At 45.2% G+C, this 25,394-nt stretch overlaps 1 protein-coding gene across 2 annotated transcripts in view; it reads right to left on the minus strand.

Annotated features, from left to right (window-relative positions):
- Nucleotides 1-2,507: 2,507 nt before the first annotated feature.
- LOC149362432 (protein spinster homolog 3-like) overlaps nucleotides 2,508-25,394 on the minus strand; it is a 73,441-nt gene continuing 50,554 nt past the window's right edge. Inside the window, exons 7-11 of one of the 2 annotated variants that reach the window (XM_089573032.1) lie at nucleotides 24,686-24,881; nucleotides 21,859-21,924; nucleotides 18,154-18,252; nucleotides 15,297-15,465; nucleotides 2,508-4,087 (exon numbers count right to left, since the gene is read on the minus strand). In XM_089573032.1, coding sequence (XP_089429158.1) covers nucleotides 4,002-4,087; nucleotides 15,297-15,465; nucleotides 18,154-18,252; nucleotides 21,859-21,924; nucleotides 24,686-24,881 — 616 coding nt within the window. In that variant the 3' untranslated portion in view covers nucleotides 2,508-4,001. Of the gene's footprint in view, nucleotides 4,088-6,653; nucleotides 10,814-15,296; nucleotides 15,466-18,153; nucleotides 18,253-21,858; nucleotides 21,925-24,685; nucleotides 24,882-25,394 lie in introns of those variants that run through there. The other variant, XM_089573031.1, reaches the window with a different exon arrangement.

Below are 25,394 nucleotides of genomic sequence, written 5' to 3' on the forward strand. Positions count from 1 at the left end.
CCCTCACCTCTGTTTCTTGTAAAACACTGGAGCATATAATATATTCTGGTCTTATGAAGCACCTAATGATAATGATTTCTTCACTACCGCTCAACATGATTTCCGTTCGGGCCTATCGTGTACAACTCAGCTCACTGAGTTCATCCATGACGTCGCGGAAGGTATAGATAGGGGTGTTGCAGTTTTTCTTGATTTCCGCAAGGCTTTTGACGTGGTTTCGCATTCTCTGCTCTTAACAAAGTTATCATATTTAGGTATACCTTCTAGACTTCTTGGATGGATTCAAGATTATTTGTATGCACGGCAACAACGGGTACTTATAAACGGTGTCACTTCGCAGTCTGTTCAGGTTTTATCGGGTGTGCTGCAAGGCTCGGTACTTGGGCCTTTGTTGTTTCTTGTTTTTGTAAATGATTTGCCGAGTGATCTGTGCTCCCGTGTTAGGCTGTACGCCGATGACTGTGTTGTTTACCGTTCTGTCACGTGCGCAAATGATACCATTCTGTTGCAGTCTGACCTTGACAAGGTATGTGCGTGGTGTGACAAATGGAAGATGACTCTCAACACCAGTAAATGTTACCTCATGCAGTTCACAAAAAAAAAGAGGATATGGGGCAACTATAATCTAAATCAATCTGTTGTACAGACAAAGGACCACATTTACAGCGAAGTTGGATTGGACCGCACACATCGACGCGATAACTGCCAAAGCTTCCCGCGTTCTCAACCTTTTTAAAAGAAACTTTAAACATACAACTCCATGCCTAAAAGAAACATTGTATGTTACGAATGTCAGGCCAGTTCTCGAATATGGATGTGTATGTTGGGACCCGTTCACAAATATTTTAAAAGACAAGCTAGAACGAGTTCAGATGCGGGCAGCAAGGTTCGTAACTGGGAATTATAATTTTAAGGTTAGAAGTTCTGAACTTCGGGAAGCTCTTGGTTGGAAGTTATTATCCCACCGAAGAAAAGTTTTTAGAATAAAGTTTTTGTACGACATTTACAATAATAAAACAGGCATTAATAAAAACCTCTATTTAAGGCAACCTCACTACGTTTCGAGCAGAAGGGACAATACCATGAAAATTAGAGGGTATAACTGCCGGATTAATACATTTAAATATTCATTTTTTCCCAACACAATAAGTGACTGGAACCTGCTGCCTAATGAAGTGTTTGAGAGCGAGGATTTCCAGGCCGAAATTGACCATGCAATAATCTGATTATGCTGTTGTCAGTGTTGGTTCTGTGTGTCGGGTGCAATCAGAATGCTTTTATCTTTTTGGAAGTTCTTAACATTTTTCTGTAACTTTTCTTTCTGTTTTGTTCTCTTGTGCTGTATTGAATTTTACTGTTAATGTACTTACCCCCCTACAATAATGCCTCTCAAGGCACTGTAGGTACCTTGAATAAATAAATAAATAAATAGTGCTCTATTAAAGCTGCCTACAATCGGGATCAAAAAGCAGTGCATTCTTTGTGGTGAGCAAGAAAAGGTAAATGCTTTTCCTGCAGGCTTTTCAAGTGGTACATTTGTCATGACCTGGAATAAATGCGCTCTTATTGCTGACGGCATGCTGTCCCTTTCTCGTGCCTTAGACCACTCAGCCAGAAAACAAGCGTGCAGCAACACACCTCCGTCTATCCTTTCGTGCGGACTATTTCTGTACCTTTCACAGCGTGTATGAAACGGGTTCTAGTTAATCACACAGTGAGAGAGGCTGCGGTGATAAAGAAAAAAGAAAGCGGTGATGGAGAGCAGTGAAAGGCGGTTGGAAGCTTAGCTGATCTGTTTTGTGCTGCCACGGGTTGAAACTCCACCCAGGGCCCAAGATTTTTGAAAAGCTTCAAAATACTTTGAATAAGTTCTCCATCATGTTCAACTTCGGGTTAGGATGATGTCTGCCTAAAGTTGTCGAGAACGGCAACCGAAAGCATGTCATCCTATTTGAAATGCAAACTATGCCGTTATATGCTGCATTACTATGCAGAGAGGAAATCTGCAGCACACAACTTCCGTAAACTTTTGCAGCACACTGCAGCAGTATTTTAGTGCACAGCGTGATAGCAAATAAATTCTTAGCACCCTTTCAGAAACTTACCACACCGGCTCCTCAACAAGTAATCTTTTCATAATGATGGTTCAACAGTGCAAACACACACAGACCAAGAAGGAGACAAGACATACACACAGCGCTGAGTGTGTGTCCTCTCTCTCTCTTGGTCTGTGTGTGTTTGCGCTGTTGAACCATCATTATGAATCTACACCAACTAGCATAACAAGGTATTTCCATCAGACGAAGCATGAGCTCTTCAAGCACGGTCATACCAACAGCTGCCAACAGTAGCTAACCATAGCCACAGTCAACAACAGACCAGTAGGAATGACTTCCATTCGATTGTTCACTGGTTCCAATGAAGCTTTGTCGAATGCATATAAAAACAGTTGCCTTATGGCAAAAGAAGGAGAAAAACAAAATGAACACAGAAAGCAAACACAAAAGTGAGTGAGAAAATGTTTTAATAATGCATTGGAGCAATGCGTGGAGCAATACTACTCCAAAACAATGCATGAAAACAACAATTCTTCAATACATAAATCGCATTGCTCTAAACACAATAAATATATAAACTGGACATATCAGTTCAAGTGTAAAGAAATAAGGAAATATTTATGTTTGTGTAAAGACGGAAGTATTTTTTGACACAGAGTAGGATATTTGCAGGTTTCCCTCCGGGCCAGCTAGGTGAAATCACCTATGAGATCAGAGAGAAAAGGCCTACTGCAATCTGAGCACTTTCGTACATCTTTTCAGGATGCGCAGTTTTTCCACGAAAACAACAAAAAGTTTTCATGAAGGCTATGGTGCCAATATGTATAAAGGTGCAATAAACTATCACTGCACCATGATTCTCCAGTGCCCCCCTACTTAGCCAGCAGAGAAGAATTAGCGTGCATTCAGCAACTTTAGAATTCTATTCACACAGAAGAATATGCTGTTATATTCAATTACAACAGCAAAAAATTGGCATCAGGTCTTTCGATAACTCATTTGTCTCCAAGTTGCAAAACAAAAACAAAACAATTACATTTCTTTCAATGGCCTTCGTCAAATGAGTCGGTAGGTAACCTACTGTCTCTGGCCATCTTTATGCAGTCAATGTGTACACTTATTTTCAAAACATTCACAAATTACTTTATCGAATCTTAATGTGTTCGTAATCAGTATTTAAAATGCCGTATAAACTATTGTAAGGGTCGCACTTTTTTTTTTTTAATTTGGGTGTGAATTTTGAAGGTGCCGCCCATACAAAAATAAAAAATAACGAATAACTGTATTTTTTCTCAATTATCTAGTCAATAAACGGGGTGCGGCCAATACATGGGTGCGGCCTTTACGCGAAATTATACGGTACGCCAATATGTAATAGAGCACCAGGCATATGCCTGAGTCAGCACAATTGTTTACAGATGCAATAGCAGTGAGATAGAAGGGATCATATACTTTTCAACTGATTGCACATAAATATGTAATTCCGCCAGGCGACAACAGCAGTGAAGAGTTGGAGGATAATTCCGTCCACGAACAATGCTCGACTAGACACACCAACCCTGAAGTAATAAGAATTTTGGACACAGCATCAGTTAAAGTAGAAAACATGGAAGTGAACAAATTCCCCTGGCACAGCACATTTTCCCACAGTCTGCACCAAGTGTATGTGATATGTCAATCACCAAGTTCATTGGTCCTTTGCAAATGACGTCGTCTCAATGACTGCCCACCGCTCTTGCTGTTCTTAGGTGACTTTGGTGCACTGTAGCCAATGCAGCAAGCCGGTCACTCAACTTTGCACCGCAGCGGCAGTCGTGGTTCACAGCTGACCTGCTTTCATGCAATGAGAAACTGCTGTCCGGTGGAGAACGAATTTACGCTGGGACTGGCCACACAGCCTAAGTGTGGCGTCCATACGAAGGAGCTGTTCCCTTGAGCTCAGTTTCAGTCATCCTCAGGCACGAGGTGAGTGGTGTCGCCCTCTGCCACGGCGGGCTCTGATTGGTCAACGGCAGCCTGGTTCGTCTGGCCTGAAGTGGGAAGGCGAAGGACAACACCAACACGGGAGTTTGTGAGAGCAGGATTCGTGCAAGCAGGTGAAGCTTAACCCAACAAACGAAACGCGGCACAATAGATGGATGGGCAAATTTGCAGTACTAATTCATACTGAAAGCACAAAGAGGCACCGACAGAAAGGAACATGGCGCGCATGTACTACCGAAAACTGAGTAAACTAACTGACCAACTACCACACATGTACAGTCTTTGTCAAAAGTAACCAGGCTGCATGGTTTGCTTCTCATTTGTATAGTAGAGCCTTTAAGGCTTTCCCTAAGGTCGGAAAGTTCTTTCAAGGTGAGGGCAGGAGTTCTCCTTACCATACAGAGATTTAGCTCTTGAGGGCTGGCATAGTAGTTTAAATATCTGACTGAGAAGCAAAACCATGCAGCCTGGTTACTTTTGACAAAGACTGTACATAGCACAACTCATGCTGACAGAACCCATCGTATGCCACTGGAACGGGGATCTCAAAAGGAGGTTTGTGGAACCCTTGGGTTTCTTGCAGTGCTTTTTGGGTTCGCTCAGCACCTAAATATGTGCATGTCTCAACAACCCCTCCTTTAACCACTTCATCATCAACAGCCTGACTACGCCGCTTACAGGGCAAAGGCCTCTCCCATGTCTCTCCAGTTAACCTTGTCCTTTGCCAGCTGCGGCCACCATATCCCCGCAACCTTCTTAATCTCATCCGGCCACCTAACTTTCTGCCACCCCCTGCTACGCTTGCCTTCTCTGGGAATCCACTCCGTTACCTTAAGGACAAGCGGTTATCTTGCCTTCGCATTACATGCCCGGCCCAAGCCCATTTCTTTCTCTTGATTTCGACTAGGGTGTCATTAACTCGTGTTCCCTCACCCACTACGCGCATTTCCTATCTCTTAACGCTACACCTATCATTTTTCTTTCCATAGCTCGCTGTGTTGTCCTTAACTTAAGCTGAACCCTCTTCGTTAGCCTACACACTTCTGCCCCATAGGTGAGTACTGGTAACATACACCTGTTGTATACTTTTCCCACTTATATAGGGGTTAATCCCACTGTCATAGCTACACCAGACTGTTGTACCACAACCAGCCATTTTTAGTGGCCGAATAGGCTTTTCTGAATGGCTGTGCGTTTTCATGCTTCTTTTGCATGTATGTCAAGCAGGAAGAACTCCCACAGCACCTCCTGAAAGCGGTTGGGATTCCCCGAGGGTAGAAAGATTGAACCTGTGTACCCAAACCTTGTCCACAGACTACAGATTAATTCCCGCGATTTAATTCTCACAAAGAGAATCCAGAATGTGTGCACACAGGAGTTATTCTTGCCTGCAAAAGGAGCATACTTCTGCATCTGTTATGCAGCGATCGGAAAAAAAAACGAGAAAATGTTTTTTTTCTTCTCAATTCCCGGATATCAGCTGCAAGAGTGTGTTTGTTGTTCATGATAACAACAATGACACCAACCTACATACATGCACTGCTGTGTTGTGTGTAGTACAGACATTAGTCCTAGAGACAACTCAGTGGGCAGTAGCACTAGAGTCATGCCCTATCCTGTCCGTGCCTTTTTGCGCTCCTATTACGTACTTGTAACCTGAACTTGAATAATAGGGTTACATCCCAAAACAGTTACGGATGCGAGGTGACATAATGGTGTTTCGAAGGTTATACTGAGAATGCTTCCACATAAGAGAAAATGTGCACTGCTTTCAAGTTTCACTGCCATTGCAATGCTCTCAGGATTAACCATAGCGTTTCTTTCTCCAGAAGGCTGCCCAAGCCGCAAGGCTGTCACTGAGGAAGACCAGCAGCTATAAGGTCCAACACTGGCCATCAGTGCAACAGAAGGCACTGCAAAGAGGACTTCAAGCAAGGCTGACAGTAGGACATGTTAGTACGAAGCCGGAATTCAGAGAAGACATATGCGAGCCAAATGAAGGATGCATGAAGGCAGTGGGGTAAGGCAAGGCAGCAGATTGTCCATTGTCTTCATAAAGAAATGCACAACAAGTGCCCAGACTATAAACAAAACAACGCTGCAAAGGAGGACCCGGTGCAAAGCGTGCAAAGGAGCCTGATGCAAAGTACCAATACAGGGCAGTCATTGGCGATCATCAGCAAAGGATCAAAAATTGCTGCTGAAATCAGAACAAAATGGAAGGCGCTAAAAGCTGGCGACTTTGAAGGCTTAAAGGGACCCTGAAACGATTTCGACGGGCACATCCTAGTGCAGCAGATCTGTAGAGGTGGTCTTTGTGGGTGACCGAGTCAAATTTGAAAGCTCTGCATGCACCCTATAACTTAGAAATATCTTTTAAAATCAATGCTCGCAATAGCTCACAACTGATTAGGGTGACACACCTGACCGTGCGTCTCCTACCCTGATGACGTCAGTGGACAAAGCATCAGCCTTCAAGCTCGCCTCATCTGCCCACTGATGTCATTGGGTTGGGGACGCACGGTGAGGTGCGTCGCCCTAATTGGCTGCGAGCTATTTCTAAACTATAGGGTGCACGCAGAGCTTCCAAATTTGGCTCGAATACCAATGAAGACCACCTCTGCAGATCTGCTGCACTAGAATGTGCCCATCAAAATCATTTCAGGGTCCCTTTAAGCCTGGTAACAGCATGGCACTAAAGCAAAGTACTGCAAGCCTCAGGCTAGCATTTGAAGTGATGAATGCCTTCACTTTTCGTCTTGAACACTTGGTGCAGCCTACTTTGGACGGTACGAAGTCTGCCAGGAAGTTATTAATCACACCTGGCATATATAGAGCTGTAAAAACAACTTGTTTGTGGTAAACAGAAGCTGCAAACGCATACAAGCTATTCAAGTCGCGCTTGCTACAAAAATCAAAACAAAAACCTGAAAATGCTGGCTTTGCTACAATAGCTGCACGATGTTTCAAAATTACAAATCTCATGAGAACAATACTATTAGAGCCATACTTAAGTTGAGAACATCCACCATCGTTAAACTCTACAGCTACTACAGCTCAGTCAAAGCTGCTGGTTCAACAAAATAATCGGTGTTTGCACATCCTCTTCAGACCTAAGAAAATACAGGCTGTCAACATAGACCAAGGCATACTTTTCAAGCCATCAGTGTTCCCCGGAATAGGAAAAATATTTTGCAGGTGTATGCCCAAACAATTTTTCTCTGTGCTATGGGTATCTACACCTTCAAAAAAGGGCAAAATATGCGATGTATACAGCAAAATACATACACAGAAAGTTATGTATATTTAAATTAAAATTACATGCCACCTTGGAGTAAGCTGTCATTAAACAAGGCACTTTACTATCAGGCACCAGTGAGTAAAATAGCGATGAAAATAAGGCAACCATCTTGGAAGTCTTCTCGAAACACCTACTTTGTTACGCAGTTAGTAGAAAGGTGGCTTGAAAAGGCACTGTAAACACACCAATTGCCCAACCCCATTTAAGCTGCCAAATGCTTTTGGGTCAAGCTCATACTAACAGAAAAGCCCGATGACCACAGCAAGCTTTTACAGGTCCTCGTTCTTTATAAAAACACGCAGTCAGGTGCATGGCAGACTATGCTGTTATCCAAGGACCGAACACTGCGCCTAAGTTTCCATGGCGGTAGCACCGGTAGTAGCCCTCCCACCTGGTGTACAAACTTGACCAGAAACATAAGCTTCAAAGGCGTTGACGTCCCCACTCTCCCCACAATTGAGCTCTGTAAATCATAGAAGGGTCCCAAGCCTTAATGGAACAAGCAAACTACACAGAGAACAGCACAAACGAAAACATTAAACGCCAACAATTATGGGAAAGAAAAGCTATTAAAGAATTCTCTTCTCGCGTGGAGGGTCCACTAGCTGTTCCCAAAGGAGGCTGATGAACATCATATAATAAATGTCCCGTTAAGCCGAGTGCGCTCATTCTTGACTGTCATGGCACGCACACATTCATGACAACACCCTTAAAGTTCAGGTTCATACTGCCACTTAGCCGCCGCGGTGGCTCAGTGGTTATGGTGCTCGGCTGCTGATCCGAAAGACACGGGTTCGATGCATCAATTACAATATGCTAGTCTTTACTTACAAATCTGGTTTGTTGCATTGTAAGCTGTCCCTCGATAGTGGCCAAAAATCAAGCATGCTAGCCACACTACCCATTCGAACAAATTAAGGATCATTCTCATCTCCGTTTCTTTGCTACAATGCTTTGAAATCAGCTACCATGAACCGGTACATCAGCTATGTCGTTTCGCTAATGCAAACAAACAGTCAGAACACTTCAACCCTAGGTAGAATAACAAACACTACACAAAATTGCACTAGCTTTTTGTTCTTTTTAATGTACTTCTTGTATACTATTTTTTTTGTACTCATTTTGTATCTTTAAGGATTACTGCTGGTGTATTGACATTTTTCAAATCAAGGACCTCTCATACAACTCCTGTGCTCAGCTTTGAGGCATGTCCATTAAGAAAGTATCATGCAAAACCATGGAATAATAATGAAACATTTCCAATTTCCAAAAGTGATGTCAGCGGCTTGACAAAACCACTTCATTACTGCTCCCAAATTTTGTTGGTGGACCCTTCGTCTGACTGAAAGCTCATTACTTGGCCACTAAATGCCAGCAGGGGAAGAACACAGCAATTAAGGGGCTAGGGGGAAACACTGCATTAAGGTTAAAGACTCTTGTCAAAGGCCACTTCATTCAACAGTACCTTTTGCTGGGCTAGTTGGTGTGACATTGTGTTCAGAAAAGAAAAAACAGCGCTAAATTCTACACAAACCACACAGAAACCACACAGCGCCCGTCCTGTCCGTCTTTCTGTGTGGTTTGTGTAGAATTTAGCGCTGTTTTTTCTTTTCTGAACACAATGCCACTTCATTCATCAGCACTTGCCGTACAAAGGTGAGAATTATATATCAATATGCGCTATAAGTTACGCACTACACTAAACGTTACACCACGGTCACCAGAAACAAAGGATGTGGGATGTCCAGAAACAATTTTTAATGCTAATAACCTGAGAAGAGCAATGGTACATTAAATTTGCTGATGCACTGAATGATATGCGAGACTGTACAGCACGAGAGACACTACACAGTCAGACCTGAAGGCCAAAACTTTTGTTCTGCACTAAGCAGCGCTCGAGTGATCATCAAATGAATAAGGTAGTGAAGAGCAGTATCAAAAAAAGTGGGGAATGATGACAGTGAAGAGTGGCTGCTAAAAAGAAGCCAGCTTTTGACAAACTACACAGGGACCATCTATCCACCATGCTCAAAATGAGCGGCATGTGTTTGCAGCTAAACATTAATCTAGTGTTGCACAACATGACAGTACCAGCATATTATGAGAATTCAGTACAGCACCTAGACGGTGAAATCCTGTTCTTCTTAAACATTTAAGAAGGCAAACTAAGAGTCAAAGATAAAATATTTTTATTTATGCATGCTAGCCTATCCTGGTGTCCTCTGGCTGTGGCCATGAATTCTGATGTTAAGGTCATCAGGCAAAGATGCCTCATCTGACGCAGCTTTTCCAAACATTTACTTAAAAAGGGAAGCTGGGAATGTCAAATAGCATTGATGGCCCATGCAGATTTGGACGTCCAAGCTTGTCAATTTAAGATGCTTAAGGTATATGCTTAAGGATTTAGGTGATAGAGCTTAACTGTGCAAGCCAAAAAGCTATCGTAATTTCCATGACACGATGGCCGAAAACTATGTTACCACTCTCACATGCAAACAACGTGCGACTTTCTTCTAAGCACAATCAGAAGACTAAGTAGAGGAATGTCAACCTGAGCAAAATGCTTCTTTCTTGCAGGCACACACGCAAAAGCAGACAGACCTCCACTGCTGAGCAAGCGCAGGAAACAAAGCTCTGGCTTAGAGACTGAAGACAACATGATGCTCCTGGTGGAGCAAAATCAATTCACGCAACATGGCCGGCATGTATGCTTGTCTAGACACAGAAGCCATGCAGCTCACAGGGAATGTTTGCACCACACAGCATGCATGCACAACTGTGGTCCCAAACATGTGTTAATAAAAGAACAAGGAAGCACAAAGTATATGGCAGGAATGAAATGCATGTAATCTCACATCTTTCAATAATCTCAAGAAGACCAATGTCACACACAACCTTAGCTGTTTTGGGATGCCACGAACAAAGTCCAAGACTCTTCCAGACAACAGCACTGTGCAGTTTTTGTTTGATTTTTTTTTTGTCCGAGGAATAGGAAGACTTGTTTGGTCATATTTATTTGTACTCTGTACAAAGGCACACATCCTATCTTAACACAGCCCCTCAGCAATGGGCAGCTTGGATTAAAAAAAAAGGGGGCCGAGCCAGTGGATATTGTGTCGAGTGTAAGGAAATGCTCGTGTAAAAGTCAGTGCAGGTGCTTAATGGAAACAGGAAAAAGTGATTCAAGGTGCACGATGCACAACAGACCCGTCGCTTTTGCAATACTGAACACCCTAAGGCACATGTCTGCCCCTTGTTCCAAGAATAGGCGATCAGCGCATCATGAGCTATGCTGTTGGGCATACACGGACAAGTACATCTGACAGGTGCACTAAAGAGCAAGACACAACACTGGGTCAATGCATGCGTTCCTTTCTCCGCACAACTCTGTCCTCCAGCAAGGGCACAGTGCAGGAGGTGACGTCCCCGCCGTCCAAGGGGTCGTCATCGCGTGACAAGCCCTTGAGCATCTCTGGAATAGGCAAACATGGGTGCCGGGCAAGGGTTTTTTCTTTTTACTGGTTGCCTAGCGAGCACCCGCTGCTCTCAGGAGGTGGGCAACCATGGTGCAATTCACAAACGCTACATAATGCAATTCACAACTGTGACCTATGGTGCGTAAGAATATCTGCCTGTGTGCAAGCAAATCTGACAGGTGTCCTGGCTAACGTTTATGGATCTAGTTCAAAGTTTCGCTTTACCACACTATACAGCCACTTTGCTGCTCTGTGCTAAAGCCATGCAGTCAATGCTGAGTGGTACTGCAAAATCTGAAGTCTTTCGCTAAACAGGAGATTGATGCAGTTGCCACCAAAATGGTGAGATTCCAGTAGCAAGGAAGTTTTGTGCTGATGCATCACAAAACATGGCTACACTTCAAATGGGGTTCACGTTGTGAAGCTGCAATGGCACTGTCGATTTCCCCCTGCAAAGCAAAGCCTATGCACATGCAATGTTCCTCAATTACAATATTCAGAAAAACAATTTTTACCCACATGAAGAGCAGATATGTGCGGACTGTATGCAATTATCATGATAAAGTATAAACTACAGTTGTTAACCACCAATCACAAGATACTACTACGAACATCACACCCACGAGAGTGTGCTCTATGAGCTCCCAATAAACCTCAACAACAGCAGTATTTATTTTTAAGGTGAAAGCCTTTAATGTCTCATCGTTGTAAGCAGCAGTTGTCGACAGAAATGTCACGCTTTTCAGTTGGTCGAGACGGTTGTGACGTCACAGTGCGCGAATTTCAAACGGGGCCAATTGTGCTTTGGCCAGTACCCAGGCAACCAATTGAAGGGATCATATAGTGATGCTCCAAGTAAGTGGGAATGAGCTTAGTCAATTACATAATTACTCAATTATCCTAATTAACTTTTCTAGTCAGGCCATATAAATAAATAAAACCGAGTAAGAAATTCATCGAGCTCGGGAATCGAACCCCGGTCTTCGGAGAGTGATGCGAGCATGCTATCCACTCCGCCATGCCAGCTCGATGGTTTGGGAAGAACAAAGGTGCGTCTAGTGAATACGGTGTCTTAGCTCACTCTCATCCTCCTCCCTTCCCTTCCGGCGAGGTTTAGGTGTCCACCGAGATATGAGAGACACATACATTTCCTTGCCTCAAAAACCAATTTACCGACGAGCGAGGCATAGAACCGAATTGGCGATGGCGTTCTGTGGACTCCTGGAAGCGTTGCAAGACGCTGTCGCATTCCACTCTCAGAGGCGAAGCTTAACATCTTAACCACACATCAGTGACCGCACTTTAGGTCAAAAAAGTGCCCCCCCTGAATTTTGACGGGTGTCCACCGAGATATGTGAGACAGTTACTGCGTAATTTCCTTTCCTCAAATACAATTTTCATTGTCTTCATTACCGGGTCATCTTTCTCTTTCTTCTTCCACTCCCACTTCCTCCCTTCCTCTATGGTGCGGTTCAGGTGTCCACCGAGATGACAGAGAATTACTGCGCCATTTCCTTTCCTCATAAAGCGTTCAAAGGGCAAGGCATCGCGCCGAACGGGCGGTGGCGTTCCGTGGACTCCCTGCCAGCGCTACAACACGCTGTCGCGTTCCACTCCTAAAGGCGAAGCTTAAGCGTCATTAATTAGCAGTTAATTAGTATTCAGGCTCAAATAAGTAATTAACCGTTAATTAGTGATTTGTCGTCACTTAGTAATTAGTACTCAATTACATGTGATGCCACCAGTGCCACAGAAGCAAAAGTGGTGCGGAAAACGCTTTCGCCTATACGCACTTTAGACAGTCAAAGTGCCCCCTGAATTTTTCAGCAAAAACAGCTTCCCTACTGAATCATAGTCAACTGCCAAAGCTTATAGAATGCAGGAGCTCTGAAAGAGCAGAATAACATCACACCACATATATGCAGTCTACATCTGAATAATGCAGTCCGCACTAGCATCTGCATCCAACACTTCGCACCCCTCAAACCTTTTGTGTGTGCCTGGACAATAAAAATTTCATGAACTCTGTAATCCATGAACTTTGACACCCAACTGTACACATACAAGCAAACTGTTTCTCAGCATGAACATGACAGATTTGTCATGAGCACACTCTGTGTAATCAACTCCCCTTAAAGATTGAACAATCTGCACTCAATGTTGCTGCCTCCAAAGCCTCGTTCATTTTTGAACAAGTCCAGAACCCACAAAGAAAACAATTGGGTGCAAACGCAGTACAGTCGAACCTCGATGTAACGAACCTCAATGTAACGAAATTCGCGATGTAACGCATTTTTTTCATTTCCCAATCACTTCCCCATTGAAAACCATGTATTTTTTTTCGCGATTTAACGAAGTAATTTTGCTCCGCACTTTCGATGTAACGAAGTCCTTGCGCATCGCATGCATGTGCCAGGAGCTACCTTGACAATCGAATGAGAGCTAAAAGTTTAGCCGAGACGAAACGCAGTTTGTATCTGCCCTTTTACGCGCCAATTTTGCCGGCAGAGTGGGAATCTGCGAGAACGTACCACCGCGCCATCTGTCGTGCGCATACAAAGCCCGCGGCATGGAAGTTTCAAGACGCGCCGCGCCATGACGCCACTGGCGAGCTGTAGACTCTGAACGTGAAAGCGCAAACCGGAATTTTCTTGCAGCGTCCGTTCGTTTTTTGTTTTTTTTTTTGCGTGCGATGTCCTCGTAGACAACAACAAAAAAAAGTCTTCAGTGTTGACAAACTCGTGGAGCTAGTGTGGTCGTACCTTTAAAACGGGTGAGCGGCGAAAAAAAAAAAAAAAACGTGCCCTGGCAGCATGCATGCCTGGCAGAGGAGGCGAGTGGCGAAGGGGGTAGAGGGGAGGCGTGGCGTGGGAGGCGCGCGCGGTGCATTCTGGGTGGGCGGCTTCGGCGCGCTCTCGGCGCGGCCCGCGCGAAATGCAGCCGGCTGCATTCCGCGCCGGGCGCCGTCAGAGCGCGCCGGTAGCCGCCGAACACGCTGGCGATCGGGCGCCGCTGTTTCGCGGACGTGACGTCGCCGTGCCGTGCGCGCCCGCGCGCTCGCGCTACGTCGGAGTATAACCGCGCCGCGAGCACAATCCCACCGCGCCGGCGTGAGCGATGCGAACATTTTTCTTTATTTTTCTCTGATGCGTCCCCGGCTGCAAATGTTCAATGCTGATGATGATGATACCAGTAGCGACATCTTGTGGCGGCTTTCAGTACTAGGCGCTGCGCTCGTTCTTTTGCTATGTGCACACGGAGAAAAATGATGCCGTCGCGGTGTTTGCTATCACTCATTATGCTCCTGATGTAGAAAAAAACATCCGGTGCCCTTGTTAGCGATACTATTACTCGATTTTCTTGCGTATTTCCTCAATAAGTGATTTACAAGTTCCCATCAACAAGCAGTGTTCCTGAAACAGTTATACTTTATTTTGACAGCTGAAACATGGGAACCTCAACGTAACGAAATTCGCGATGCAACGAAATTTTCGGCTGCAAGTAGGACTTCGGTATATCGAGGTTCAACTGTATATGATACAGGCTTTCCGCAGGGTTTTCTCCGGGACACCTCTTCAATTTGAAAGGCCCTATGCTTGAATGCACTCCAAGGCGAGTTTGAGATGAGCCAAGCTCAACTGGTGAGTTTGTGAGCAGTGAGATGCGAATTAGAGAGTTACCTAAGCTTAAAGGTGCACTGAAGAGGAATATGAACTTGTATTTTCACCGCTGGAACTCGATCTACATGTTCCGAGTGTTCTTGGAAACTTCGATTTATTGCCCTGTGCGGCTGATTTCCCTAATTTAAATCCGATTAACGTCGGGCTTCCGACTTTTTTTTTTTTAATTCCCCACAAACGGTGGGAGGACTCGACCAACCTTTCAACCAGTCCCGTGGCGGCTTGCCGCTCTGCCATCGGCGGAGTGATACATAGTGATCGGTGAAAGCAAAGAGCCCACGCATATTTTTATTTCTGTAGGCCTAATTTGCAGCTATGAAGTTTCTGACTAGACCTATTTATTCACAAAAACCTAAAAGAAACAAAATAAAAGCGAAAGCAAAGCCGCCACGCGACAGCCTGAAAGGCACTCCATGCGTTGGTCGACTCTTCCCACCGTCTGCGGGAATTTAAAAAAGAAAAGGCGGAAGCCAGACGTTAATCCGATTTAATTAGAGAAATCAGCCACACAGGGCAATAAATGGAAGTTTCTAAGAATGCTGGCAATGTGTAGATCGATTTCCCGCAGCAAAAAGACGAGTTCAGATTCCTCTTCAGTGCACCTTTAAGTCACACCAGCAGTGGGGCAGAGGGCAACGCAGCCGTGGTTAGTGCTAACTAAGCAATCCAAGTGAACCAAACAATAGTGCTGCAGCCCTGCCAGACAAAGCTAGTATGGCGTACCAATAGCACACAACGTAGAGCAAGCATGACACACCAAAACAGGGTCGTCAGCGTGCGGGCATCAGCAGTGACTCACCGCGGGTGACCGCCGTGCAGCGATCCCGGTCGTCCACGATGTACCACGACAGGATGACGAAGAACAGGCTGCCCAGCACCAGCACAGCCACGGGCAGGAACAGTGCATACTGCAGGCTGAAGAAGCGCGAAGCCGCATCCGTGCGGCTTCCCAGGATGGCATCGTCAAGCTGCATAAAAGCACCGCCATTGCAGTGTTCATCCCCAGGTGAAAGTCTCCACGAGTGCGATGAAGTGCAGTTGTAAAGCCGACAGCATATCAGATTCACTCTACCAAGCTTATATATCTCACTTACCAAACGTTGCCCCTTCTGCACACAATGACACAATCTACATGCACATGTTACACCATCCTCCCTGTGAAACCACAAACCCAGCCCTGTTACCATAAACCTAGGTCTGTAGCCCTACTGAACGGTGTGCAGTGTTGTGGCAGAAATTCCGCAGAAAGTTCTGGATTTTAGCATTTTTCCCAGAATTGTGTATTAGCCTTAGAAGCCGCACACTTTTTTGACGATATTGTGTTTGTAGGCCATCGCAGTGGCTCAGTGGTTACGGTGGTCGGCTGCTGACCCGAGAGACACAGGTTCGATCCCGGCCGTGGCGGCCGAATTTCGATGGAGGCGAAATTCTAGAGGCCCGTGTACTGTGCGATGTCACTGCACGCTAAAGAACCCCAGGTGGTCGAAATTATCCGGGGCCCTTCATTACGGCGTCCCTCATGGCCCGAGTTGCCTTCGGACGTTAAACCCCCGTAAACCATAAATAATAATGTATTTGTGGATGTCAGCAGCAATAATGGAATGAAGGGAATGCGATCAATTGCCTGAATTCTCCCGAAACGCAGTACCTACTAGCAAACAAAGCTCTCCTGGTGCCTTGACATGCTTGCTACCTCATCCCCACAAGCAAGCTAGCACGTCACACGCTGAGACTCTGGCAACAATGTTCCCGCACACTTCGGTTAAAAGAGTCAAGATTCTCGCCCCAGTCGAAAGCAACATTGCTGTATTTGTTCAAATATAATGCAAGTTTTTCTTCATCATCTGCTTCAGAAAGCACCTCATGTCATATCTAAAACCAAACTAGAAAAACAGTGCGATTTTTTTTTTGCTGTTCTTTCCTTTGTAGTCGTATGGCTGCGCTTGGGTGTATGTCAATGAGTAATTACTCCCTTATTACAAATCTACTCCACCTTGGGGGATTCCCCTAAACATTTGACCAACCCTGTTTGCACTTCGAGTTATTGATCAACTTGCTCTCGCCCTACCATGAGCTTGCCGTCCCGGTTAGCTCAGTTGGTAGAGAGACTGCTCCGGTGTAGCGGTGGTCCCGGGTTCGATCCCCGGACCAGGACGAATTTTTCTTTAACTGTGAAGTTTCTGAGAAAGCTGTATAGCTTTCCTTTGTAGCCGTTTGGCTGCGCTCGGGTAAATGCCATTGAGTAATTACTCTCTTTTCAATATACCCACAGTGAGCTCACCCAATAGGCTCATGAGTCGCGAGGAAAAGGTGACTTCTCAACAATCCTATTCAATCAATGTGAAGCGGGCAGCCGCATCAATGTTGAAGGCTTCCCGTGGGATACTGCTGATTCCTTTCACCTCACTTCACGGAATTTAAAATTTTCTGCCGCAGGAAATTCAGGCCCTTATGAATGATTCAAAACAAGCGCAGCATGCCAGCCGTGCCACAGTGAAACCTCCCTCCCTTCATAAGGTGAGCTATGCACGCAGCATGGTGCTGACATCTCAGCTGGTGAACAAGTAGCCAGCTGACAAAATTCATAATTTCAGTAGTTCAGTGATCTGGCTTGCCATTTAACAGTCTACACAATGCAAGATGAGTGAGCGCCGTAGCCATGGCAACACCAAGGAGCCGACGATGAAATGTCATAAAAGTGTTCCACTTCAACTAAATGATGACAGGCTGCAAAACAGTTCCAATGCATGTCCAACATAACAATGAAACTAAGAGCCAAGGAACAATTGGAGCAGCGCACATGAAAACATGAATACTGGGACTGGGCTCAACACTGTTGGCTTGGATGAAAAGACATTCTTTAATTTGAGGAAGAATTAACAAAAGATTACCACAGGCTTGCCTGTGATTAAGTTTGAGTGAAGAATGACTGTCATTACTGATTTTCAGCACAGGGACTTCTGCTGTTATTTTCTGGCAGCAGATCATCTTAGCTGTTTCCAACAGAGGCAAGGACCACTAAAATCCCATCAAGAAAGCAGCCAGTTTTGCAGACATCTAGCAGACTGCCATGCTGGCTTTTATGTATCTGCCGCAACTAGTCTTCCTCAGCTAGAGTATTGTTAGGACAGTGTGGCGGCGGAAGGTCTAGTTCCGGATGATGTCACGAGAGGGCGCTAGTGGATCACCAAGTCATCATCATCATCAGGAAGCGGAGCGGCGTGGTGGGGAGATGGGGGAAGGGCAATAAAGGTTGTTGGCGTGGAGTCCGTGAGTTTGGGAGTTGTGCGAGTGTGTCACCACTAAAGCGGGACAGTATAAAATATGCCACTCATCCACAAGCTACACAAAACAAAACTGGTCATAACCACAAAATTCAGCGCACCTTTGACCCTGCTGTTACAAATTGACTGCACTTCTGTGAGAATGCTTCGATGTGTGCATATTTGCATAGACTGAGCTTCAACTTGACTTAGTGTGTCTTTCAGATGACAGCAGGCACTGTTGTACTGAAACACGGCCACAACATGCTGCAATACTAATCCATGAGGTCCTTCTTTTATCGAATCACTGCCTACAGACACACTCGCCTTGAGGCAGTGCTTGAGGCAGCACAATCGTCATGCCCCTGGAAGAGGGCACTGCCACTCACTCACCAGGCCTACGATGTATGGGCTGCTGGCATCACCCAGCAGGTGGGACGTCAGGATCTGGAAGGCCGCCCCTGTGGCCCTCCGCGATGGCACCAGGATGTACTGCACAGAACAGACCACCACAAGAACCCAGCGTCACGTGGCAGCAAGAGCAAGCCATGGTGGGCAAGTCACCTTGTATGACAACCGACTCAAACTTGATCAAAAAGCTCATTTTATGATCTGATGGTTTACTTACGCAAACATAACAACACCTGCAAACAGAAAAAAACAGTGGCCCAACGATAAAAGATGAGGGTTGCACTATGACAATGCGCAAAAACTGGAAAGCATGCATCTATCTCTATTACCCCTCTTTGTATGCAGTATAAAAACCATACATTCTATGTGTCATAGAATGTTACATACAGGTTCCTTCCCCTCAGCCTTTACACCATGCTGCATGCAGTGAACAATCACGCCTGACTTAATGATACGATACAGCATCACATTCTGCTGGCAAAGAACCGGCATAGCCTTTCAAAACCAATATCTCCGGGCTGTGAGCAAGCTGAATAGCTACCTAGCAGCACAAGCAACAGCAGAAAGTATGCAAGGCTCCTACCTTCAAGTGCAATGACATGCGCCTGTGACAATGCGCAGTAGCCAAACTTCACCTGAGTTTCAGTACATCTTTAAGTACTGAGAACGAATGCCTGTACTGCCAGCAATGTGTCACCAATTTATGTACCTCATGCTTGGCCATGAACTTTTTTTACGGCTCACTGCTATTAGAGAGGTCTCAGTCATTTGCCAGCAGTGCTGTGGACTGCCAGCTGGCATTTGTAAAATTTGTAAAATAAATTTGCCACTTTCGCCCTCGCATAGCCTCACCAGAAATATGTGTTAACTGGGGTACAAAACACAGACGCGCCAAACATATGGAGTACGTAAGGAAAACTACACGGGGTTTTAATCCACGTGCTCCGGTTCAATTCCAATTCCAGCAGCTATCAACTGCAGGTTTGTCCACAGCATCATTTTTGCCATTTGCGGTGAATAATGAGTCACAAAATTTCAAAAGCAGTAAATGCAGGAACAAGCTCTCTGAAATTCTAAAGCCCGAAAACATGCTTCCTTCGATTTGTTTTTATGCATGCAAATGGTTGCAGAAAGCATGATTAAACAGACATATACAGAACACGCCAAGCAACTGCTCACTGACATGAAAATCATGCACTGAAAAAACAGAACCATTAATGCAACTTTCGATGCACAGAAACTGATTTCCTTGCAGTAAGACAAAACATTAGAAACAGAGTCCTCAACTTGCAGCTGTCGGCCACTAGGTCTGTGAATACAATGGTGATGAATGCACCGCAGTTAAGGGCACATCCAGGGCAAGGCTGACCATGCCCAAGTCTCAGTATCCCTTGAAATGTGGACCATCCCACAAAAAGCAAACAGTTTTCTATTCACCCAATCCCAGCAATGACACCCAACGATAAATGTGTCGGCACTAGCTAGCCACGACCCTCACAGTGCTCACAGTGAAGAACTTGGTGGCCTTCTTAGCTAGGATGTCTACAATGAGCGTCTGATGTTTACATTCCAATTTTCCTGCAAAAACTTCTTGGAACCAGTGCCTTCATTTGGACTATCATATGAGATTATACTAATCCAACCCACTAATCCACATTAATCAACCCAATAATCCATCTTAATCTATTTTCTGAGGTGGGCCTACTTCCAAAATTTTGAAGCTCCTTTATAATTTCAGGGGGGTGGGCCAACTTTCAAATCCTGGGGGTCCTCAGATTTTTCAAATTTGGCGGCATCCTATGATTGGCCCACTGGTGGTCATGTGGTGTTGATGACAACACAACCCTCTTGACCAATCAGGGGATCGGAAGCCAGAAATTTTTTTTGTGATGCGACAACCTAATTGCTATCTCATTAAAAAAAAAGAAGAAAACATCTCCCGCTAATGCCCCAGAAGACCAGAGCTCCTTGAAAACTTCGAAAGCACTGTGAGGGACACACGTCTCGGAGTCAATGGTGCCCTTAAGGGGGGACACTGGTCTTGAAAAAAAAATTTTTATTAATGAAGTCACAGTTACGAAATCTTCAGGACGTATGTATTTTTGTGTGCTGATTCTAAATATGTCATTTAATTTCATGTAAAGCAATTCCTTGAGCACTTATGCAATTTTTATGCTAGTATTTTGCGGAGAGTTTTGAAGCAAATTTGCTGCGGGAAACTCGCTGAAATGTATGCCATTGGGTTCTCTTGACACCGAGGAATACAATAAGGGTGAAATTGTCTTCCTGCCTATCATAGAACTTAAGTTATAGAGTTTTGAAGTTGTCGCTTCGGAAATGAGAAGGAAAATGTTAAAAGAGTAGAAAACTGAGCTAGTTGGTTCATAATTCTTGGTGGGTACAGCCGAAATAACAAGACGCAGACACAGAAAGGAACACGTAGAACGTAGACGAAGCTGCGAAATAACAAGACGCAGACACAGAAAGGAACACGTAGAACGTAGACACAGCTTCGTCTACGTTCTACGTGTTCCTTTCTGTGTCTGCGTCTTGTTATTTCGGCTGTACCCACCAAGAAGGAAAATGTGTATTCCTGTGTGTGAAGTGGCAGCTTCAGTACCCTGTAACTCAAGTTCTATGAGAGCCAGGATGGTAATTTTACCCTTATTGTATTCCTTGGTGTCAAGAGAACCCAATGGCATACATTTCAGCAAGTTTCCTGCATCAAATTTTCTTGAAAACTCTCCGCAAAATACTTGCATAAAAAGTGCATAAGTGCTCACGAAATTGTTTTACATGAAATTAAATGACATATCTAGAATCAGCGCACAAAAATACATGTGCCCTGAAAATTTCATAACTATGACTAAATTAATAAAATTTTCTTTTCAAGACCAGTGTCCCCCCTTAAGAGCACAATATCAACGATGCTGCCCAGCGACACGTCCCACCTTTCCAGGCTGCACAGCAATGTCTGTCACTTGTGAAACATAGCCAGACAACTGTTGGTGCCTTTCAAAAAAAAAAAAACACGTAGGAACTGCATTTCTAACTGCAACCGCTAGTGGATGTGCTGCTAGAGTACAGGAGTGCCAGAAATGCATCTCCTTGTACCACCCGCTGGACATGCGTGAAGGTTTCCCATGCTGCTGATGCCACCTGCTCAGGTTGCCAGCTGGCACACACTACACGATGGCACTGCACTACGCTTCACTATCAGTCACCATGGTAATGTCACGCTTATCCTAGCCAAATATACAACACTGTATGTGTGCTCTGAAAACTCCAAGTGCCAGCCATCAGAGATGCTCGAGGCCTTTTGAAAGATAACTCACTCTGAACGGCAACTCTAATGCCAAAACAGCAAAACTTTTGTGCTTGTACAGCAGCATTGGCTGGTGATGGAACATGAAACATGGTGATAAATTTCGACATTGGTTTACCGTATGCACTTCAATTACGTGATGTTTTGTTGTTCTCAGACACCCAGAAACCATCGTAGTTTGGTAATTTAAGTTGTGCAGGGATCATGTTTTTCACAATAAACCTGCCAGTTTTGTCTGCAATGCATGACCACTGGTTGCAAATTACTGGGAATTCTTTGCTTTTCTTCCGTGGTTAAGTAAACTACATCCAGATGTCACGCCTTGTGTCGGCTGATGGGCGACAGATGGCGCCACCACTCACCAGGAGGATGTCGGCAACTATGGACCAGTTGAGGCAGATGGCAGTCATGCCAAAGAAGAACAGCACCTGCACAAGGTGGAAGAAAAACAGCGCTTGAGAATAGTCGTGACCCTTTTAAGATGAACTCGTTGAAAGACGAATTCTCAGATAAGACGAACAATGTGAAATAAACTGAGTGGCTCCCACAGACTCAATGTGAAAAAAAGGTTTTGCTGTCCCTCAGTTTAGGACAAACTTTCACAGTGACCATTACCCACGGCGACACGGCACAATGGTACTCGTGGAGCATATGCGTAGAACAGTCTCCAGGCAAACAAGAGAAAAAAAAAAGCTGAAAGAACGCTTCCTCGCAAGAGAATGTCCCCGCACACAGAGCTCACCCCCACAAGGTAGCTTTTACATGCTTTTGCATGCATAAAGGTGTGTGTGTGGAAGCGTTCTTACGGGTGCACATAGGATGCACACCAGCTTGGGACGGCGCACCCAGATCTGATGCGGCTAGACCTCAGAGTCTTGCATGCGTCAGTGCCGCGCGTTCCCTGAAAGGGGGGGGGGGGGGGGGGGTGAAAATTGCTAGTTTCCTTGGTGCTTACACAATCCGATAAAAGCAGATGCTTAAACTTATCTGGTGTCAAAAGGCAGGTTTTGCAAGTCGTTCAGATAGCTTACATGGCCAGAGATCAGCGCTTATTACGCATGGCCTGTGGCAGATAGGCACGTGAGTAGTGCCTGCTTCTAGAGACAACAGCCATGCTGCTGAATGAGTAGGATAAGGCAGAAAGGTGGCCACCGGCTTTCAAGCCTGCACCGTGCAGCTAGCAAGGTGCCCATGGAGGCTTTGAAAAAGCGAAAATCAGGAAAATAACACAAATAGCAGGTGCTGTGCAAGGAAGAGAAAAAAACGAGACATCAAAAAAAAAAAGGAACTAGAACAATGTCATTATCAAGTAGGACGATGCGAGCTTGTTTCCTAACCCCACTTTCAGTTCACTTCATGCATGGGGCAATAAATGTCGTCTTTGCAATTACTTCTGATTGCAAGACAAGTTTCATTCATTGCTCTATTGCAACAGAGATTTTCACTCGCTTAGCATGCTTCTGAGAGAAGCCAACAGCCACAGAAACCAAGGAGCACAGGGGATTTTTTTAATTAATTTATTTTTTTTGTGGTGTTGATCAAGTAAGAATATTACTGAATATGTTGTCGCTTAAAGCTAATTGATTAGAAAAGCAGAAGAAAAAACAACCACATGCCGCCGGTGGGATCCGAACCCACGACCTCCGAATTACGCGTCCGGTGCTCTACCTCTGAGCTACAGCGACGGCTGTCAAACCTTCTGCTTTCGGGGGTATTTATGTTTACAAATAACCTAGCCTTGAGAGTGTTCATCAGCACCACCCACGTTCGTAAGCGGTGGACGTGGAACGTCCTGAGTTGCCGCTGGTGTGACGTAGAACGCCATCGAACGGCGAGGATGGAAGCTGTGTGAGAACCCTCTTATGCTTCCTATGGCGTCAAGGCTGCCAGAACCGAGGCCCTCGCTAAGCAATTAAGCAAACAAGGGAAGGGGAATGAGGGGCTCATTATAAATATGAGAGAAGGTAAGACAAACACATTTTCATGGTGCCTTCCCCTTAAAGGGAGTCAGTTGTATACATGAGAAGGCAGACCAGGCAAATTCTCTGGCAGCGAAGCATTAGTTGCACTTTCTGACGGAGTTAAATTACCTAGGGTCATGGCAACAGAATGTCTTACCTGGCGACTGTCCAAGTGCTGCACGCTTCTGTTCAGAGGCAATGGACATAAACTGGCACTTTTTCATGGTTACACACACTAATAGAAAAAATTTCCACATTTGATTCACACACATCGGTGCCAGTTGTGCCATCTTTGGTAGTGCTGTTAGTCACAAGGTACGGTCAACCAGTCATCGTGAATCTTAGTGAAAAGCTGCGCACCCATCAGAGCGGCACTCCGCACAACCTTGCCTGCATAACTGCAGATGGGACCAGGATAGGAGCTGGCATGCAGGTGAGGCCTGTCTTCGCCAAGCCCCATCCAGCTGGCAGAGGCTCTCCCACTGAGTAACAGCATAGTACAGCTGCCCACATCATCTGTCAAGTTGACAGTAGCTTTTAATCCCAGGGTGCCCAGCTCCGAATCAAACGCGCAGTCCACCGTTCTCTGTGACCTTGGCATCTCAGCCACGTTGCGGCACTCGACTGGGAATGCCGCTCTTCAAACACACCGGCTCTGCTTGCCAATACCTGCCTCAACACCGCGAGGTCAAAAAAAGAAAAAAATGGAGCGACCCCACTTGAGAAGTTACTTTCAATTAGCCGGTTCGTGACAGTTCAAAAAAAAAAAAGGAGCACAAAAGCACACTGGGATCTTGAGAAAATTGAGAATTCTTTTGTTATCAGTTTGCTCAGTATTGGAATGAGTTGTATTTTTATTGTTTGTTTGTTTGTTTTTTAAACAGTGTCATCTGCATGACAATGTATGCTTTGCAACTGTATCCCCCCTACAAAAAGGCCCTCAACGGGCGCTCTAGGTACCTGAATAAATAAACAAATAAATAAATAATAATGAACACCTGACGCAAGGTGTCATGCGTTCGTGTTCCCTCGTCTAAGTCTTTGTGTGTTTTCGCACCACGCTCTTCAATTCCATCCGTGCGTCAGAAGAGGAACAAGCAAGCACGAGGTATGCACTAAATAAGACCTCTCCTTTTCTTGCATTCTATAGCTGGTACTGTGAGTCCAATTTGTGCAATTGCATGCACAGCCTCACAGCCTCATACAGCAGTGCGTGATGGTGGCTCACCCATGTGAGGGTGGGCATGCGGTGAGCGAAGGTGGCCCCGGCGAAGATCAGGGGCACACTGATGAGCAGGCCCGCCCCGCAGATGAGCGCATCGGCCCGCACCGACCGCTTGCGGAAGTGGGACGACAGGGCACTGCCCGTGGCCACACCCACCAGACCGGCCAGGGTGGTGATGATGCCAAAGATGCGGCTCAGCCTGCACCCGAGAGGAGAGCACGCAGCACATTATGTACTTCCCAGCTGGACTCAAGCTCACGCCTCTCAAACAAACCGGGGCCGGTGTTCTTTGGAAGAGCGCAGTCAACTCTCCTTATTTTGAACTCACCTCATTTAAAGAGCCAGTTTAGTCACACTGATGTTCCGCTCCCATCAACGTCGAGAATATAAAGACGATTCCACTAATTTGGAGTCCGCGTAATTGGAACTAATTTTTTTGTCCCCAATAAGTTTGAATTATCAAGAATCAACGCTACAGACACCAAATTCCACGTGTACAAATGTCGAACAAGTTTAAGAGGCAAGCAATGCACAAAACATATGCTAGTATTTACATTTTATTGTATGCAAGAATGAGCTTCATTGATTAGAAGAACCTATCATAGCAGCATTACACTGACCTATGAAATGGGGTAAAGAATGTACAGTCTTTGTCAAAAGTAACCAGGCTCCATGGTTTGCTTTTCTAGCTTGTATAGTGGAGCCCTTGTGA

This window comes from Amblyomma mixtum, chromosome 2 (assembly GCF_055824585.1).
Source record: "Amblyomma mixtum isolate Tamu chromosome 2, ASM5582458v1, whole genome shotgun sequence".
Lineage (NCBI taxonomy): Eukaryota > Metazoa > Arthropoda > Arachnida > Ixodida > Ixodidae > Amblyomma > Amblyomma mixtum.